At 37.6% G+C, this 19702-nt stretch overlaps 1 protein-coding gene across 1 annotated transcript in view; it reads left to right on the forward strand.

Annotated features, from left to right (window-relative positions):
- The window catches only part of CCDC141 (coiled-coil domain containing 141), a 254579-nt gene that overhangs the window by 134788 nt on the left and 100089 nt on the right, over window positions 1-19702 (forward strand). Inside the window, exon 9 of the mRNA XM_043990782.1 lies at window positions 17953-18125. Within this exon, the coding sequence (XP_043846717.1) occupies window positions 17953-18125 (173 nt within the window). The remainder of the gene's footprint in view (window positions 1-17952; window positions 18126-19702) is intronic.

The following is a 19702-nucleotide window of genomic DNA, read 5'->3' on the forward strand; positions in this document are numbered from 1 at the left end:
ATATGTTAAGCACCTACTATCTGCCAAGGAATGTGCTAAGTTTTGGGGATACAAAGAGGCAAAACAAGTCTCACAATCTAATGGATTTTAAGCACAGAGATGGATTTTTTGAACAGAGGGAACTATGGCTTATATGATAAGCCCAAACTGTATCTGACTCAATAAAATATTCTTGATTCAGTCAATGATTCAATGCCTATACATTCAGTTCCTAGGCACATGTTTTCCTACGAGCTCCAGAGAATGAGGCTCCCCTTACTTTAGGGACCTCCATAGGTTCTTGGTTGATGCCTAAGAGCCAAGGTCAGTCACAAAGCAGATTATAACGCTCAAAGAAGCCATAAAGTAGTAATTTTCCCAGCTCCCACTGTTTGTGCTTTCATCGTTGAAAATTAAATGGCTCTTTTGAAATGGTAATATTCTCTTTAAAAGATATTTATTTGGATGTGAAGTATCAGTACTTATGAAGATGCCATGGTTCCAAACAAAAATCACTCATTTAGCAAATTCAACAAATACTGAATGCCTCTTAGGAGCATAGCGCTATGAGGGATTAAAAGACAACAGCAACAACAGCAAAGCATAGTACCTGTCTGCATACAGTTTAAAGGTCTGTAGTAGAAGGAGAAAGACATCCATACAGAAGAGAGGTTGTATTATATCCTATTAAATGCATAAAATCCTTCTATTTGTCATTAACTAGCACACGCATGTGCATGCACACATACACACACACACACACACACACACACACAAACAGACATACACACCTTGAAAATTCTCTCTGTCCTACCTTATATTCTCATCCTTTGCTGAAGTCTCTGAAGATGAAGTGTCCCTTCTCTTTGCTGTGGCTACTTGTGACTTCAATTTCATCCTCCTCTTTCTCCTCTAGGACTTTGCTTCATTTGCTATTCTCTTTTTCATTGTCAGTTACTTCCTTCCTACGCCATTCTTACTGCCTACAAACATGCTCAGGTCTCTTTGACTCTTTTTTTTTTTTTTTAGTGAGGCAATTAGGGTTAAGTGACTTGCCCAGGGTCACACAGCTAGTAAGTGTTAAGTGTCTGAGGCCTGATTTGAACTCAGGTACTCCTGACTCCAGGGCCGGTGCTCTATCCACTGTGCCACCTAGCTACCCCCTCTTTGACTCTTAAAAGAGACAAATGACACACTTCTCTTGTCCCTCCTATGTTCTTAAGCTAATCATCCTGTTTCTCCTCTTCACATAAATTTTGAGAAAGAATATTCTATACTTTACTACCCACTCCCCATCACTATAGACTCATTCCTCAAACCCTTTCAAACTCACTTCTATTTCTTCAACTCTACTTCAACTGCTCTCTCTAATGTTACCAATGGCCTTTTAAGTACCAGATTGAGGGGCCTCTTCTCAATCCTAGATCTTCTTGGTTATCTCTGCAACTTTTGACACTGTTGACCACCATTGTTTTTTGTCCCTTAGCTTCTTTGTGACACTTCTTTATGAGCATCCCTTAGTCTCCTTTGATGGATCATCTTCCTTGACAGAAGCCATGGCTATTCCACAAACCTCTGTCCCCATTCTTTTCTCTCCACATAATTTCCTGTAGTAGTCTTACACCAATAAAACCTTTAAGTGAGAGAGTAAAGGGAAAGAAAAGAAGGCACTCTTGTGGTTTTACTTCCCACCTTTACATGGATCATTCCCAATTTTTATAGCCAGACCTATTCTCTTCTTGAGCTTGTGTACTGTATTTCCAATTGCCTACTATGTAATTCTTTGTGGATACTCTCACTACCACCTCAAACTTATCACATCCCAAATAAACTTAGTATTTGCTCTCCATCCATCTTCTGTCTACCCTGTGGTACCATCATCTTAGCAGTGATTCAGGCTCAAAATCTTGGCACCATCTTTGATTCATCTCACTCCCCCAAGCCCTACATTCCATTAGTTTTTAAGACTTGTTGTTTCTACATCTTCAATATCTTTTATATCTTTTTAAGGTTCTCCAATCACAATGCTATGTTATTATTTTAGTTTAGCTTCTCATTACTTCTTACCTGGACCATTGTAATATCTTACTTATTGAATTCTTTGTCTCTAGTCTTTACTTTCTCCAGTCTATCCATCACACAGCTACCAAAATAACCTTCTTATCTCAAGTCTGAGTTACCATTTTCATGTATTATTATGGTTAAATGATGGTAATATAGTGAAAAGATCTAGAATCAATAGAAACTTAGGTTTGTATCATTTATTTGATACTTATCACCAGTAAGATATTTTCTTTTATACTACTACTGACATTTGGAAGCAGGTAGGTGGCACAGTGGATACAGCATGGGGCCTGGAGTCAGGAAGACCAGAGTTCAAATCCAGCCTTAAATACTATTTGTGTGACCCTAGGAAAGTCGTTTAACCCTGTTTACCTCAGTTTCCTTATCTGTAAAATGAACTGGAGGAGGAGATGGTAAATCAATCCATTATCTTTGCCAAGAAAACCTCAAATGAAGTCATGAAGAGCGTGATACTACCAAAGCAATTGAACAACAAAAACTGATATTTAGCCTCCGTTCCTCATTTGTTAAATGAGAATCATAATATACCAAATCCCTATCTCTTTGGGTTGTTGTGAAGCTTAAGTGAGATAATTTATGTAAACTTATATAAATATCAACTATTATTATTTTTAAGATACAGCCCTATGGCAATGAACCTCTCTGAAACTTTCACTTTTCCTCAGATGACGGTCACTAAGGATGTAGTCAAAGTTTTTCTACCTTGGTTAATAATCTAACAGAGGATCCACATGACTGGCATAGCTGTCATCCTACTCCAATGCTTTATCATGGCATGGAGGTGAACTTGAGGCCTTGACAACAATGGAGTAAGAACTTGGGAGATATGTAGGCAAAATATTCTCAATACATAAATCAATTCATTTGTAACATATTCAGCCCATCAGCAGGTCAACAAAAGGCACTTGCCCCATTTCAGATAAAGAAGTTTTGTTTCAGGGTTTAAAAATAAAAACTTTATTTCAAAAATGTAATTTGGTTGAAAAGCAAGGACAGCCATAGCCAGAGATTTAAAACGGGAAATGACTTTAGAGATCAAGTAGTCCAATTCTTTCATTTTCTAAATGAGGTATCAGAGGCCCAGAGAGGTAAAATAATTTGCCGAAGGTCGTATAGTTGCAGAGATGGGATTCAAAAACATGTCCTCTTAATGCAAGTCCAGCATATTTTCTACCATCTTATGCTGCCTCAAGAACATTCAAATTGTTATGCTTTTACTAAATGAGAGGGTTTTATAATTAATGTCATTCATTGCTTTTTAAGTTCCCTATCAATCTTTTGCCCGCTACATCTGAACATATTCCATCTGCTAATTTACAGTGTATCTGTCTAGTCTTAAATATGGGCCATATGTTTGTGCTGAATTGGAGGTTGTGAAGTATAAAATTAAAAATATATATATATATGTAACATGCCCCAAAGACACCTGCAAATACATGAGGAGAGATTAATTGAGAGAAAGGGGATGGAGGGAGGATTTTGAAGTTATCAACATAGAAGTTCTCATCAAAACACTGGGAGATGGAAAAAAAAAACCACTGGGAAATGAACTGACTGAGGGAGAGAAAAATATAAAGAGAAGAGGGTGGGTCAGAAGTTGGAGTTAAGCCCTCAGGTTTGCCATAGTTAGTGAAAGGTGGGAGAGGAAGAAGCATGAAAAGAGATAAGAAAGAAACAATAATGGATTACTGGTCAGTGTAGAATGATGACATTTTCACAGGTCTTCTGACATTTCTGTTAATGTCTTGAGAGTACATCCACAAACTTTTGAAACTTTCAAAAATGTTTCTCTTCTCTTTCACTGATTTCACCAAATGATTTGTGGCACCTCTGGTTTGGGGAACATAGCACTAGAAGAACCAGAATTTAAGAATACCTCAAAGGGGGGGGCTAGGTGGCACAGTGGATAAAGCACCGGCCCTGGATTCAGGAGTACCTGAGTTCAAATTCGGCCTCAGACACTTGACACGTACTAGCTGTGTAACCCTGGGCAAGTCATTTAACCCCCATTGCCCCATCAAAAAAAAAAAAAAAGAATACCTCAAAGAACAAAGCTGCATCAATTGACAGAGTACATTTTTTAATACAAAAAGAAAATAGAAGATGAAAATTTTTATTTTACAATAAAATTATAATAATATTTTCCTACTGATTGCCATACTTCCTTTCTAGTGCTGGCAGACATTGGTTTAGGTCTAGACAAAAAGAGGACTGAAAAATTTAGAGACCCAGAAAAAGTTTGTCAATATCTACACAAAAGAGATATATGCATACAACAAAATATTTGTTTTATTTCTTTTGTTTAATATAAACTAATAACACAGACAAAAAAATAATTTAAAAATATGTCTCTTTTTAACTTGACTGAGATAATTTTGCTTTGGTCTATTTGATATCAGTTATAAGCAAATGAAATTCCAGTGTTTAAATATCTTACAGATATTAATTTGCTTCTTAGTAAGATAAATTGGATCCAAAAGGACTGGTATTATAATAAGAAGAATATGTGGTATAGTAAAAAGTGCTGATCTTGGAGTCAAAAGGTTCAAAACTTCACTGGTAATGGACTAATCATTTATCCTCTCTGAGGCTTAGTTTCTACATCTGTAAAAAGGAGATAATGTCTGTGGTGCTCTCAGGGTTGTTGAGAGAATCAAATGACACATTGCATGTCTAGTGTTTTGCAAACCTCAGAACACTACATAACTATCAAATATTATTATTATCTTTTTGTTTTGTTTTGTTTTGTTTTTGGTGAGGCAATTGGGGTTAAGTGACTTGCCCAGGGTCACACAGCTAGTAAGTGTTAAGTGTCTGAGGCCGGATTTGAACTCAGGTCCTCTTAAATCCAGGGCCGGTGCTCTATCCACCGCGCCACCTAGCTGCCCCTATTATTATTATCTTAACTTCATTGCGTTTGGCCCTTTCTGGATTTTCAAAACTCCCAATTTCTACACATCTCTGTCATTTCTTTCTGAAGTAATCACTCTTCTAGAACAGCCTTTCATCCATGGCCTTCTTAAAATAACTCCATTGTTCAATTGTTTCAGTCATATCCAACTCTTCTTGAACCCATTTGGGGTTTTCTTGGCACAGATACTGGAATGGTTTGCCATTTCCTTCTCCTGCTCATTTTATAGATGAGGAAACTAAGGCTAACAGAGTGAAGTGACTTGCCCAGGGTCACATAGCTAGTAAGTGTCTGAGGCCAAATTTGGACCCAGGAAGGTGCGCCTTCCTGATTCCAAGCCCACTGCTCTCTCCACTTCATCACCTACTTAGCTGCCCTAACTCTCTGCATCGAAGACAACCTGTCTTTCTCTTGTTCCCTTTCCAGTAGAGACACAAGGTGATATTCAATCTCAGCTGTTTCCCAATAACCATAGCAGAGTCTTTGAGTGAAATAGCACACCACTCCAATCTTCCTTTAAGGGGCCAGAATTCTCTGAACTACAACTAATCTATGTTAAATATAGTTAAACTTCCTAGTGCAAAATTATACATTTTACATAAAAGGACTTGTATATTGCATTTCTCATGAGGACCAAAGGTTCAACTAATGCTTTAATATACTAATTATAATCAAGAGACACAGTCTTATTTATTTTAACAAATTATTATTATAGACTTTCAGAAATGGAAAGAACTCAGAGGCCATCTAGTTCACTCCATTTCCAAGTCCAATATCCCTGAGAAGTGGTCATCTAGCTAGCATTTGAAGATTTCTAGCAACGGGAAACATCATTACTTCTTTGATTCTTTGAACAGTTCTAATTATATTAGGAAATCTTTCCTTATATGGAGCCAAAATCTGCCTCTGCAACTTCTTAGTTGTCCTGAGAGGCCGAGCGGAAAAAGCCTAACCCCTCTTCCACATGACAACCCTGGGAATGAGAAACTATAAATGTGTTAATCCTTCTTAGCTGCTCTAATTTATCCATCTGCAATTATAATGATCATGCTACTGCTCTGAATTTATACTAATTCTGCAACGGGTAGTTACTTCTTCAACTCTTTGCTTTAGTGAGCACATATCTCCCTCTTTCAACAAAATGATCTCTGTATTCATATCTCTCATAGACTCTTATGGAATTTTAATGTATGTGTGAGAGACACAGTCTGAGGAATGCTGTGAAGACTGCATTTTGTTCCACCAAGTCAAATCCTTTTTAAAGGCAACAAAAACATTGGCAATAAGACTTCTAGTCAATTGCATTGCTGTAGGGATGTGGTCTGCTCTAGAAAATTATTAGCAAAAGCTTGCCTCTCTCTTTCACATATTTTCATCAAGGATATCTTCAATGTGTACTTAGATAATTCTCCTAATTTAATGAAATTACGAAGCATATTTAAATTTATATAAATATCTATGATAATAAATAAATAAGAAAGTTAATATCTCTCTCTATCTCAATTGATAGTTACAGATATCTCAGTTGCCTCTTATTTTTGACAAAAAATCTCTATCTATAATTTTCTTTCCATTATTTTAGAGTTTCTCCCTCTGGGATATCTTGAGATTAAATTTCTGAAGGCATTTAAAATTTAAAAGGTTATCTATAGCTTGGATTTCTTCTAGATGTATTGGCCTGCACTTCATCTTCATTGCTATTACCAATTCCTTAGCTGGATACAGAAGTTCTTGATACCATAGATTTAGAGATAGGGGAACCTCCTCAAATATCTAAACCAAACTTCTCCTTCTACACATAAGGAAACTAAAGCTCACAAATGTTAGAGGTCATACAGATAGTAGGAGGCAGAATGGAGATTCAAACCCATATCCTCTGGCTCCACATCCTTGCTGTTTCCCTTGGTTTTGCTTTACTATCATTATTTTTTGTTTTTTGTTTTTTTTTTAGTGAGGCAATTGGGGTTAAGTGACTTTCCCAGGGTCACACAGCTAGTAAGTGTTAAGTGTCTGAGGCCGGATTTGAACTCAGGTACTCCTGACTCCAGGGCCAGTGCTCTATCCACTGAGCCACCTAGCTGCCCCGCTTTACTATCATTATTGATAACACTAGATTGCTATAGAGATGTTGGCAGATCTCTTTCCTTTTATGTTTGTCTGTATTCCCCTTTTGGTTTCATCTATGAATGCTTTAGGAGAGATCTTGCCTGGCTGGACCTCACACCAAGTTTTCTAAAGGCTCAGTTTTTTCACCTCCAAATTGATTTTCCCTATTTTATGAGGCAATATGGCTTCTCATTCACAGGATCATAGCTTCTGAGGTTTCTTCCAGCTCTAGTGTTGTCTAATCCAACCCTTCCATTTTATGGACGAAAAAAGTTAATTCCTGAAAGGTTAAGTGATCATGCCAAAAGTAACAAGGTATTAAATATCCGATTAATTATCAGAATGTTCTGTCATAATGCCCGCTAAATTAAATTGAATCCTCCTCTGCATTGTTTTTTAAAATTAGGAAAGTTTTCATTTTATTTTTTTTCAATGACCAAAAATCCATTTTCTCTCCCTCTACTTTACCTCCCAATTAAAGGAAAGAGAAAATAAAACTGGTTAAAATGCATAACCAAGCAAAATAAATGACCATAAATTGACTATTTAAAAAAAGATGTCTCGTTCTGTCCCTTGTGTCCATCACCTCTCTGTTAGGAGGTAGGTCTCAGGCTTTATCATCAATCCTTTAAACTCAATGACCAACCAGTCATTCTGCATTGTTCTAAAAATGACTCTATAATCTCTCTTGACTATCTTATTTCTCCATTTGGGAAAAAGATGAAATGTTTTGTATTTGAATCAGTTTCTGGGCTGTTCAAATCTCCTGGTTATGGACACTGTTCTGTGTTGATTTAAGTACTCCATGAAATGGTGACAGTCAGTATTTTTACTTGTGTCCATTTCCCTTTTGAAGTTAACAGCTCATTTAAAGAGCTTGGGTTGAATTACACAGTATTTCATCAGATTGTTCCTTCTAACTTGGTGACTACATTGATCTGAACACACACACACACACACACACACACACACACACACAAACGCTTATTCTAAAATAACTGCTTATGCCCACGGTTGGTGATTTCCTTCCTGACCCGTACCTTCCAATTCTCTTCTTGAAGAAAATATACATGAGGATTCTACTTAAAAGTCTAAGGATCTATATCCTCTTTCATCCTTTGATTTTGAACCATTTTTCCAACAACTTTTACCAGGTCTCTCTCTATATGTATATGTGCGTATATGCCCTACCTTTATATTTATATCACTAAGAATCAAAGTATGTTTTGACTTAATTTGGAGGATCTTGTAAAATTTGTAGAATTTTTCTATTCCTTCATTCTCTGCAATGAATGCTGGTACATTTGCTACACATACCTTCATGGTAACTTGTTTGAATATGTTCAACACAAACTGTGCAAGGAAAGATGACCAACTGTCCCATGGAATGACACTTTTTGTTCCTTTGGATGCATGAAAGAGACATTCTACCACTTTCTTAATTTTTTTTTTTTGAGGAAAGTCTTATGAGTTGGCCTTCCATTGAAATGTAACCACTTAATTACTTAATTTTTTTGAATAGACAGAAAAATGTTAATATGAATATTTTGTGTCAACTTCATCAATTATTGGACACAAAAAGTATATAAGAGCACTATTTCTTTGTAGTCAAATATATTCATTATTATGTCATTGTTTATTCATTTTCAGTCATGTGTGATTCTTTGTGACCCCTTTTGAGATTTTTTTTTTTTTTGGCAAAGATACTGGAGTGCTTTGCCATTTCCTTTCTCTGGCTCATTTTAAAAATGAAGAAACTGAGACAAACTGGGTTAAGTGACTTGCCCAGGGTCACACGGGTAGGAAGTGTCTGAAGTTGGATTTTAACTCGGGTACTACTGACTCCAGGGCCAGCACTCTCTCTATTGTGCCACTTAGCTGCCCCTGTATAAGATCACTAGCAGTTAAATTATTGTTGACATATGGTCTAGGAACTGTTTGAATCCTAGTGACCCTGACCTTCTTTTTCTCCATTCCACCACCATGAAGTACAGAGAGCTATTTTGCATATTTTGTCCCTTGAATGGGTCATTCATTGCCTGGTGGCTCATCCTAGTGATGAGCATCTCTGAACTAAGACTGGTAAGACAAATTGATAGGTCATTTATTGAGCTCCTGCTCTGTGCCAGGCACTCTGCTAAGCACTGGAAATGCCAATAAAATCATGTCAGGCAATCCCTTCCCTCAAGGAGCTTATGTTCTCCTGGGGGAGGACAAGACATAAAGGGGAGCTAGTAGGAAAAACTGGGATATGAGCAGTAACAGATCAGAGATCCCTGGGGAGTGCCGCAGAGGCCCATAGCAAAGAAAAATAAAACTAAGGCTGGACTACCAGAACCAAGGGCAGGTTCCAGGGGGGGGTCCAATTTTCTAGTGGGGAGAGAGTGGAGATGATGCCCTTCCTAGAGATAGGGCACACCTAGAGATGGCCAAGAGATGCTGAATCTGTAGCTTTTCCCATTCATTAGAACATGCACTGTGTTGTCATAGCCATTGAGAACCCACAAACACTTTCAAACCATAACCAGCTATCAGAGTAATACTTCTGTATAGACTATTGCTATAGTCTTAAAAGAAATAGGATACTGTTTCCTTGTAGAACACCCATATCATTCCTGAAGAAAAACTATAGAGATCCCTGTGAAAAGGCAATTCTATGATATTTGTTACTATATTAGAAATGCCTACTTTGTGGCTAATAACAGAGTTTTTTTTTGCATGACTGCATATTTTTGATGGGTTTTATATTTATTGCCTAAATGGGTGGCATCAGATAAGAATTTAGAACTGAAAATTTATTAATATACTATTATATTTTATATAAAACATTTATAAGAATTTATTATATTTATTATAAGATTAAAATTATAATACTGTTATATAATACATTATCATAAAATTATTTTATTCTAAAACATTTTCATTATTTTTATAGCTATCTTTTAAATAGTGCTTACTGTGTGCCGATATTGTATTAAGTGCTTTACAAATATTTTATTTCATTTAATAATGCTTTGATCCTCACAATAACCCTGTGAAATAGGTGCTATTCTTTTTTCTTTCTTTCTTTTCTTTTTTTCTTTTTTTGGCGGGGCAATGAGGGTTAAGTGACTTGTCCAGGGTCACACAGCTAATAAGTGTCAAGTGTCTGAGGCTGGATTTGAACTCAGGTCCTCCTGAATCCAGAGCTGGTGCTTTAGCTACTGTGCTACCTAGCTGCCCCCAAGTAGGTGCTATTATTATCCCTATTTTACAAATGAGGAAATTGAGGCAAACAGAGGTTCAGTGACTTGCCCAGGGTCACATGGCTTTTAAGTGTGTGAGGTCACAGATTTGAATTTACATCTTCCTCATTCCAGGCCCAGAGCTCTGTGCAGTATGGTGCCACATACCAGCCAAAATTTTTAAAGTGCCAGAGAACACTTCCAAAACCCTATTCATCTTTATTCACTCTAAATATCTCTCTAATCAAGGGTCTTGCACATAGTTGGCAACCCAAAAATATTCAGTTTATAAAATTTTAGGCGGCTGGACATTCATCCCAAACCTTACCATTTTGGAATGCTCTTTTAATTCCTCAGACTATAGCAAATAGAACAGTTCAGTTGGGTGCTGTGGTCCTTAACACTATTCACAGGGAGGGCATGCTCTGGAATACAGAAATAATGTCAGCTGGAGCAGCCAGTGGGGAAGGGGTCCAGGCTGCTACCTAGGGCACCAGGAAGCAGGAGGTAACAAATACTTAAACTCATCATCTTTAATCAGAGAATTAGGCAGGTTTCCTGTATAAGTTACCTCCTTGGGTTTCATGGGGATCTGTGAGCAGGCAAGTTCGGGGATGCAGCCAACCACTTAGTTGGTGAGCTAGCAGGGGAGGGTTACCTCAGATGGGGTTTGAGGGAGTGAGCTCAGGCTTTCCGTTGTTTGTGATGAAAGTAGAGCCCAGAAGAGTAACCTAAGTCTTCAGCAGAGGTCAGGTCTCTGGCTAGAGGCAGAGCTGGCCATGGGAGTGGTGCAAGAGCCCCATGAGCCCTTGGTAATCATAAAGGTTTCAACAGAGGGATCCCTCTAACTCAGGATTTCTTCACTAGGAGTCCATAAACTTTTTTTTTTTTTTTTGGCGGGGCAATGAGGGTTAAGTGACTTGCCCAGGGTCACACAGTTAGTAAGTGTCAAGTGTCTGAGATCAGATTTGAACTAAAATCCTCCTGAATCCAGGGCTGGTGCTGTATCCACTGCGCCACCTAGCTGCCCACCCATAAACTTTTTTTAAAATGTTTTGAAAACCCTGTTCCATTGCAATTGCTTACCTTTGGAGTTCTATGTATTTTATTTTATACATTTTAAAATATTATTTTGGGGCAGCTAGGTGGCACAGTGGATAGAGCACCAGCCCTGGAGTCAGGAGTACCTGAGTTCAAATCCGGCCTCAGACACTTAACACTAGCTGTGTGACCCTGGGCAAGTCACTTAACCCCAATTGCCTCACACACACAAAAAATAATAAAATAAAATATTATTTCATAAAGGGCTTCACAGCCTGCCAAAGGTTAAGAACCTTTATCCTAACTTCTAAGTTCATAAAAGGGAATGTCCAGAATTCTAGAGATGTGTGTGTGTGTTTGTGTGTGTGTGTGTGTGTACGGGTGTGGTGGTGGTGGTGGTGCCCATGCTGATTCTTCTCTTCAAGAATCAAGCCCAGTTGCTAAACACGTCAGATTCTACTCTCAGAGATGCTACATGATACCATAGCTATGCTAGATTCCATTTCTTACTTAAATAATGAATCCCTTTGAAGTTCTTTAAAGAAATAAATGTGTTTGTGCATAGATACCATCTGTAGCTATGATTTGGTACAGCCTGTCCTAGATCTGCTACTTAACAAGGAAAAGAAGAAAAGATCTTTATTAGTTTCTTACAGAAGGAAAGCCAAGCCTCTCCCCCGCCTTCTAAGAGAAACTAATTTTGTTTCTTCTGCATCTTAAGCTAATGCAGCAGAATAATAATAATAATAATAATAACAACAACAACAACAAAAGCTGGAATATTCAGGAGGTGCTAGAATCCAACTGGGTGTAGAAATATGGGAGGGAGAGATTTTTATATTTCTCTTTGTGTCTACAATCTATAATCGCGTCAAAGGATTTGATATGACCTGTAAACCTTGGCCTTTGGACACACAAGGGACAGAAAAAGACTACCTAAAATCCCCATGTGCATTTAAGTGGGGAATTCAATACTCTTATTGCTGTAAATAACCTAAGCCATTCCTTGTGCATATACGAGAGATTCCTTCCCTACTTAATCTAGCATATCAAGTTCCTTGTGGATATGGTAAGGACTCAGTCCTATATTTGGCAAGGATTAGTGGGGGGGGGGGGGGGGAATGACATTTTTTGTTCCTTTGGGCATCTCTCTATCTTGTGCCTGAATTCTTCAACAAATCTCTGCTCAGTTCATTTCATCTAATGTTTTCATGAAAAGTAAGAGTGATACAGGAAATGTTTTGAAGGAAGAGGCTAATTGTCTTGTAAGAAGAAGAAAAATGGGATAGAATTCAAATGGATTGTGAGATGATATGATTGAACAACAACAAACATTTATTAAGCTTCTATTTTATGCAAGAACCTGTGTTAGGTGCTAAGAATATAGGACAAAAATGAAAAAGTGCCTGCCCTTTAGGAACTTAAAAATTACTGGACTAAGTTAAAAAGTGTTCAACATTTGTTGTGAAAGATGTGAAATACGGTGACTCTAAATGGACCTGATGCAAAATATGAAGGAAATTTAGTAGGAAATCCAGAAAGAAAGGGGGTGATGTAGTTGTTGTTATTTACATTTATGATGATTTTGGAAGCAGCATTTTGAATCAGTTCAAGTAGGGAAATAAGAAAGAAGGTATAAGTGTTTAAGAAATGAAATACATGGGATAGGAACCCAGATGTTATATCCTTTTAAAACCTTTTAAAACTTGTCTCCTTGGGTTTGATTCTGACACTCAGGAATACAATGTTCCAGGACTCTGGTAGACCTGGGACAGCTTGAAACAATCACCCCTCCCCACCCCATGTCCCATACATATCCTTGTATAACTATCAGGGCTGATGTGAGCCAGGACACCCGTGGAGCCAGATACTTTGGGGATGTTTAGGTTAACTTTACTTTCTCCAGATGGATTGACCTGAAAGCTATAAGGACTGTTCTATGGCTTGAAGAAAAAGCATTTGAGACTCCCCTTTCTCCACTCATGGAAGCTCCCTGTGAGCTGATTTTAGCTGAGGAAAATAAAATACGTTTTGAGGAAAATATTTTTTTTTCTCTGAACCTTCAGGCTTATTGTCCATTGTACCATTTCCATTCCTGGGACAAGTGGTCTTATGGGTGTAAGCTTAGAAACTGGAGTCAGTAAATCCATTGGCCATTTCCATGTCACATTGTTCTGTGTCACATTGGGGAAATAAGCTCCTTGAGAGTAGAGATGATGTCTTATTCATCTTTATAACTCATGTAGAACCTAGCCCACTAGTAATTGAATATCAACTCAATGATTGTATTTTCAGTGAAATCATCATTTTTTCTTCCATAATATTTTAAAGTATAACGATGCACCAGTCTTCATGTGGTCATAAATCTTCTAAGGTCTTCATATTTTATATAAATACATTCAAAATATTGGACCATTTGGGAAAAATAGAGACAGATTCCAAGTTGCAAATATTCAAGTGTTTTAAAAACTAGTTTTTAGATAATACAGGTTCTTTGCAAGTTTCTTTCTGCGCTCTTTTCCCTTCAAAAATTATTATAAATCATAAGATTCAATTAACCTTTCTATCCTTATTATATATTACTCTTCATGAATTCTTCCAACCAAACTGGTCTTCTCTCTGTTCCTCATATGGCATTCTATCTCTTGCTTCCATGCTTTTGCATAGGCTCTGCCTGGTTGCTAGAATACATTTCTTCCACCTCCATCTCTTAGAATTGAGATTTTCCTTAAAAATTCAACTCAAGTGTCACCTCCAATATGAGGCTTTTCCCAGCCCCTCCACTACTAGTGCCTCAACTCACCAAATTACTTTATATTTATTTTACATATATTTTTCACATAGTTATATGTATACATATTGTCTCCCTGGTAGAATGGTAGGTCTTTGAGATCAGAGACTATTTAATTTGGGGCTTTGTATCCTTGGTCTAGCAGAGTCCTTGCTACATAATCAGCACTTAATAAATGCTTGTTGCCTGATTGGTAAGGGACTTTTTTTTTTTTTGCGGGAAAATGAGGGTTAAGTGACTTAGGTTAGACTGGCCCCCAAAGCTTTCTTATTTTTTTTTATTTTGTGAGGCAATGAGGGTTAAGTGACTTGCCTAGGGTCACACAGCTAGTTAAGTGTCAAGTGTCTGAGGCCAAAATTGAACTCAGGTCCTCCTGAATCCAGGGCCGGTGCTTTATCCACTGTGCCACTTAGCTGCCCCCGTAAGGGACTTTTTCTTTTTTTTTTTTCTTTTTTTTTTTTTTTTGCGGGGCAATTGGGGTTAAGTGACTTGCCCAGGGTCACACAGCTAGTAAGTGTTAAGTGTCTGAGGCCGGATTTGAACTCAGGTACTTCTGAATCCAGGGCCGGTGCTCTATCCACTGCGCCATCTAGCTGCCCCCGTAAGGGACTTTTTAAACCCTTTCCTGCATGTATTGTTTTTCATCTACAAAAGCAAGTTGTTGAAGGAAAACTGTTAAAATACCATTACATTCTCATAAGTCAAGAGTTCTTAAGCTTGGATCCATGGACATCGAATAGTTTTCAGGGGGTCCATGAACTTGGATGGGGAAAATTTATCTTTTCGTCAACCTTTGGTATCATTTCTATATCCATGTAATATTATTTTATGCCTTTAAAATGCTATCGATGTGAAAGGAGTCATGGGCTTCAGCAAACTGTCAAAGGTTTCTATGACATACAAAAAGAATGAAGGAGCCCTGGAATAAGGGTTCTGATCCTACTCTATCATCCCCTCTTGGAAAGTCAGTGCTGTGTCTTCAAGATAGTAGATAAGCTTCTTTTAACTAGTCCTTTAAAATCAAGCTATTTCTTAGTTGTTCTTAATCATTTCACTGTGAATTTTTTTGCGGGGGCAGGGAAGTGTGTGTCTTTGTGTGTGGAAATATTTGTTATTTCAGAGAATATTCTGAAAGAAGGGGGCTAGGGGAGAAAGCTTACATGAGAGACAAAGAATTTGTGGAGAAACAGAAAGGTCATGCAAATTGGTATGAGACACCACTGTGAGAAAGATTTTTGCAAGTAGAAAATTATCTTCCTGATTTGGGAGTTCTAAATGAAAAATAAACAGGGTGTGGTAGAAACATCCCTGGATTGGAATACGAGAGACTCTTTTACTAACTGGCTATGTGGTTTTTAGCAGCTGTGTCTAGGGTGTCACTATCCTAGTCACCCAGGATCATAACCTCCTTATCATCCTCAGCTCCTCTAACTCCATACATCCAGCCTCTTTTCAAATCTTGTTTCTTCACAACATTTTCCTGTACATTCCTTTCTCTCTACTCATACAACCTCATCCCCTCTCTGCTTTATATCTAGACTTCTAACTGGTTTCCCTGCATCAAGTCTTTTCCTGCTCTAATCCACCATCAACTCAGTTGCCAAAGATTATTTTTTTCATATAAATATTTTATTATTTTCCAGTTACATTTAGAGATAGTTTTCAACATTTGTTTTTATAAGATTTCTAGTTTCAAATTTTTCTCCCTCCTTCCCCTCTCTCCCCCCTCCCCAAGACAGCAAGTAATCTGATATAGGTTATATATGTACAATAACATTAAACATATTTCTGCATTAGTCATGTTTGAGAGAAGAATCAGAGAAAAAAGGAAAAACCTCAAAAAAGAAAAACAACAAAAAAACCCAATAGAAATAGTATGGTTCGATCTGCATCTAAATTCCACAATTCTTTTTTTTTTCTGGATTTGGAGAGCATTTTCCATCATGAATCCTTCAGAACTATCTTGGACCATTGTATTGCTGAGAAGAATCAAGTCTATCACAGTTGATCAACACTTAATGTTGATACTGTGTACAATGTTCTCCTGGTTCTGCTCATTTCACTCATCATCAGTTCATGCAAGTCCTTCCAGGTTTCTCTGAAATCCACTTGCTTATCATTTCTTACAGCATAATAGTATTCTATTACATTCCTATACCACAACTTGTTCAGCCATTCCCCAATTGATGGACAACCCTTCAATTTTCAATTCCTTTCCACCACAAAAAGAGCAGCTATAAATATTTTTGTATATATGGGTCCTTTTCCCTTTTTTATGATCTCTAAATTTGTCTTTTTCTTTTTTTTTCTTTTTTGGGGGCAGTGAGGGTTAAGTGACTTGCCCAGGGTCACACAGCTAGTAAGTGTCTGGGGTCAGATTTGAACTCAGGTCCTCCTGAATCCAGGGCCAGTGCTTTATCCACTGTGTCACCTGGCTGCCCCCCAAAGATGATTTTCTTTAAAAAAAATTAGAAACCTCTGACACTCCATTAAGGTTAATTGAATACCTTTTATTACCTCCAGGATCATATATAAACTCCTTTGGCTTTCAAAACTCTTCATAACCTGGCCCTTCCTACATTTCCAGTCTTATACCTTCCTTTTTTCCATATGCTCTATTCTAGCTACACTAGCCTTATTGATCCTCCAATAAGAAGCTCTATCTCCTATCCCAATGTCTTTGATCTGATTGTTTCTTACTCCTGGCATGTTCTGTCCCCTCACTTCTGTGCTTTTTAGTTTCTCTGACTTTGTTCAAGTTTAAGCTCAAATCACTTCCTCTCTATGCCTACAGTTACTAATTTTCTCCCCTCTCAAAGTGTCTTGCTTTTACTCTGCACGTATCTTATATTTAACCCATGGTTTGAAAGTTGCCTTTCCCAATAGAATGTAATCTTCTTGAGGGCAAGATTGTTTCTTGCCTCTTTTTGTATCTCTAGAACTTGGCATAGTGCCTTGCACATAGTAAGCCTTATTAGATGCTGATTGACTTTACTTGAGTATTTTTAATTTAAGAACTTTACAGAGTAAAATTAAAAAATTTTTGTTTAAGGAATTGAAATAAACAAGGAGTATGTAGGTAGGAAAGACCTCAGCTTGAACTTTAATTCATGCATTAAGAAAATATGTAACATTAGAATAAGTTACTTGTAGACAGTATTACCGAGTTTCATTGGGAAGTAAATTGCAGAAAACTCAAAACCAAGAGTAACTTGAAACATTCCCCAGTGCCTGAATACATGCACCACAAAATTAATGTGTTATTCACTGAAGTGAATTTTCCCTTACTTTGTTTTAGGTGCAAAATGGAATTAATCTGACAGTTTCCTTTTATAAATCTTAGTGAGACAGATTTCAAGTTTGGAAAGCTCCATTAACTCTTTTCAGGCCACTAGGGTACTATTCAGTACAGGGTTGCTTGGTTGCTACTAATAAAAATGAATTCCTTACTCACTGATGCATTTTATGTGCATAAAAGGTGCAGAGGTACTCATGGCCACCTTCCCATCCTGGTCTATTTCTATCAACCTGTACATTTTTGCCTTGTGTTACTATAGCTTTAGGTCTACAAAAGCAATGAGTTCTATGGCTTAGAAATTCATCTTTGCAGTCCAGATCTAGGGCCATTTTCTCTGAGGGTGCTGGATGCTTCTTTGAAAGCTGTAATACTTCTTTTCAAGGTGACATTATTATGTTCAGTTGTGATCAAACTAATAAATTTATCAGCTTAGATTATTTTTTCTTGTTGTATATACGTGGTGTATGTAGATTTTTAACTAGCAATGCTGAAACTGAAAGTATGTTTTCTCTGGCAGGCATTTGATATACTTGGAAGAGTTGAAGCTTGCCTTAAGCTCCTTAAATCTGAGGGTTTAAGCCTGCCTGTCCTGGCAGTGAGGCATGAGGAATTACATAGAGAAATTAAAGACTGCACAGAAGATGCTTTGCAAAAGGGACAAGCCTTAATCAGCCAAGGAGATTCCTGCAGGTGAGTCAAGCCTGCTCCTTCCTCACTATGACAGGCTTTTTAACAGCTTCCACAGACCTGTTAAAAAATAATCTAGTGTGATTTTGTACATTTCTGATGTTTTGCTGCATAATGATATGGCTTAAGAGGATTCTATTTACGTTTGGTCAGCTCCATTTCTGGGAACAGTACATCTCATCCAGGCTGGAAGCTAGCCTAGGAACCTGCAGGCCACTGTCAATGTGAGAGTTGTCTCATGAAGAGTCTCTGAGAGGAGGCAGGAGACATGGAAAGCAACACTGGTTAATTCTTCACATTATAGATTTAGAGATTTCACTTTAGAGCTTTAGAATTGGAAGATACCTTAGAGACGGTCTGGACTAATTCCCTGATTTGACAGGTAAGGAAACTGAGGCCTAGAGAAGTTACTTGTCTAAGGCTATACAGGTAGAACATATCAGAATCTAAATTTGAATCCAGCTATCTTTGGCTCCAAATCCAGATTTCTTTCCACTATATCATGTTTTTTATGCCGCCCCCTACCAAAACTAGGTCCTTTGTTTTTTGCAGGGCAATGAGGGTTAAGTGACTTGTCCAGGGTCACACAGCTAGTAAGTGTCAAGTGTCTGAGGCCAGATTTGAACTCAGGTCCTCCTGACTCCAGGGCCGGTGCTCTATCCACTGCACCACCTAGCTGCCTCCATGTCCTTTCTTTATATTCTTTCTATACTTAATACTTTTTTTAGACTTTTCTTTATATCCTTCCTATGCTTAAGAATGTAGCAGAATTTAGTACATATTTAGAGGGATTTGGGGTAGGGGAAAAGAAAGGAATAGAATTTTGTTTGTTTTTTAGTGAGGCAATTGGGGTTAAGTGACTTGCCCAGGGTCACACACCTAGTAAGTATTAAGTGTCTGAGGCCGGATTTGAACTCAGGTACTCCTGACTCCAGGGCCGGTGCTCTATCCACTGTGCCACCTAGCTGCCCCAGTAATAGAAGTTCTTGATATTGGAATTATCTATTACTCTTCAGAAAGGTGGATCACCAAAATCACAAAAATAGTCTGGAAGAAAAGAAGGCCTGATTCTATTAGTCTAAGAGAAATGATAAGAAGTAGAAAGAAAAAAATTATGGAAGAAATTGTGTGTATATATGTGAAGAAGTTTAAAAAAGTAATTCAGTATAACACATGTATTGTCTATTATACATTGTGTTGGATAATACAAGAGAGATATAGTCAAAATATACCATGGTCCTCATGGTTTTACAATCTATTAATGGATAGGACAGATACAGTGTGTGCCAAAGGTCTTTGTGCTGTCTTTAAAGTCAACCTTATTTAACACAACTCGGGACGCTGTATTTCAATAATTATATGTACATCAACAGGAAGGATTTTTTCATGGAAGAGGAAGAGGAATACATATAAAAATGAAAGTAATATAAAAGCAAGGTCAATATCAATAATTTTTTGTTTGTTTTTTTAATGAAGGCAATGGGGTTTTAATGGAGGCAATTGGGGTTAAGTGACATGCCCAGGGTCACACAGCTAGTAAGTGTTAAGTGTCTGAGGCCAGATTTGAACTCAGGTACTCC

This window comes from Dromiciops gliroides, chromosome 3 (genome assembly GCF_019393635.1).
Source record: "Dromiciops gliroides isolate mDroGli1 chromosome 3, mDroGli1.pri, whole genome shotgun sequence".
In the NCBI taxonomy this organism is placed as follows: domain Eukaryota; kingdom Metazoa; phylum Chordata; class Mammalia; order Microbiotheria; family Microbiotheriidae; genus Dromiciops; species Dromiciops gliroides.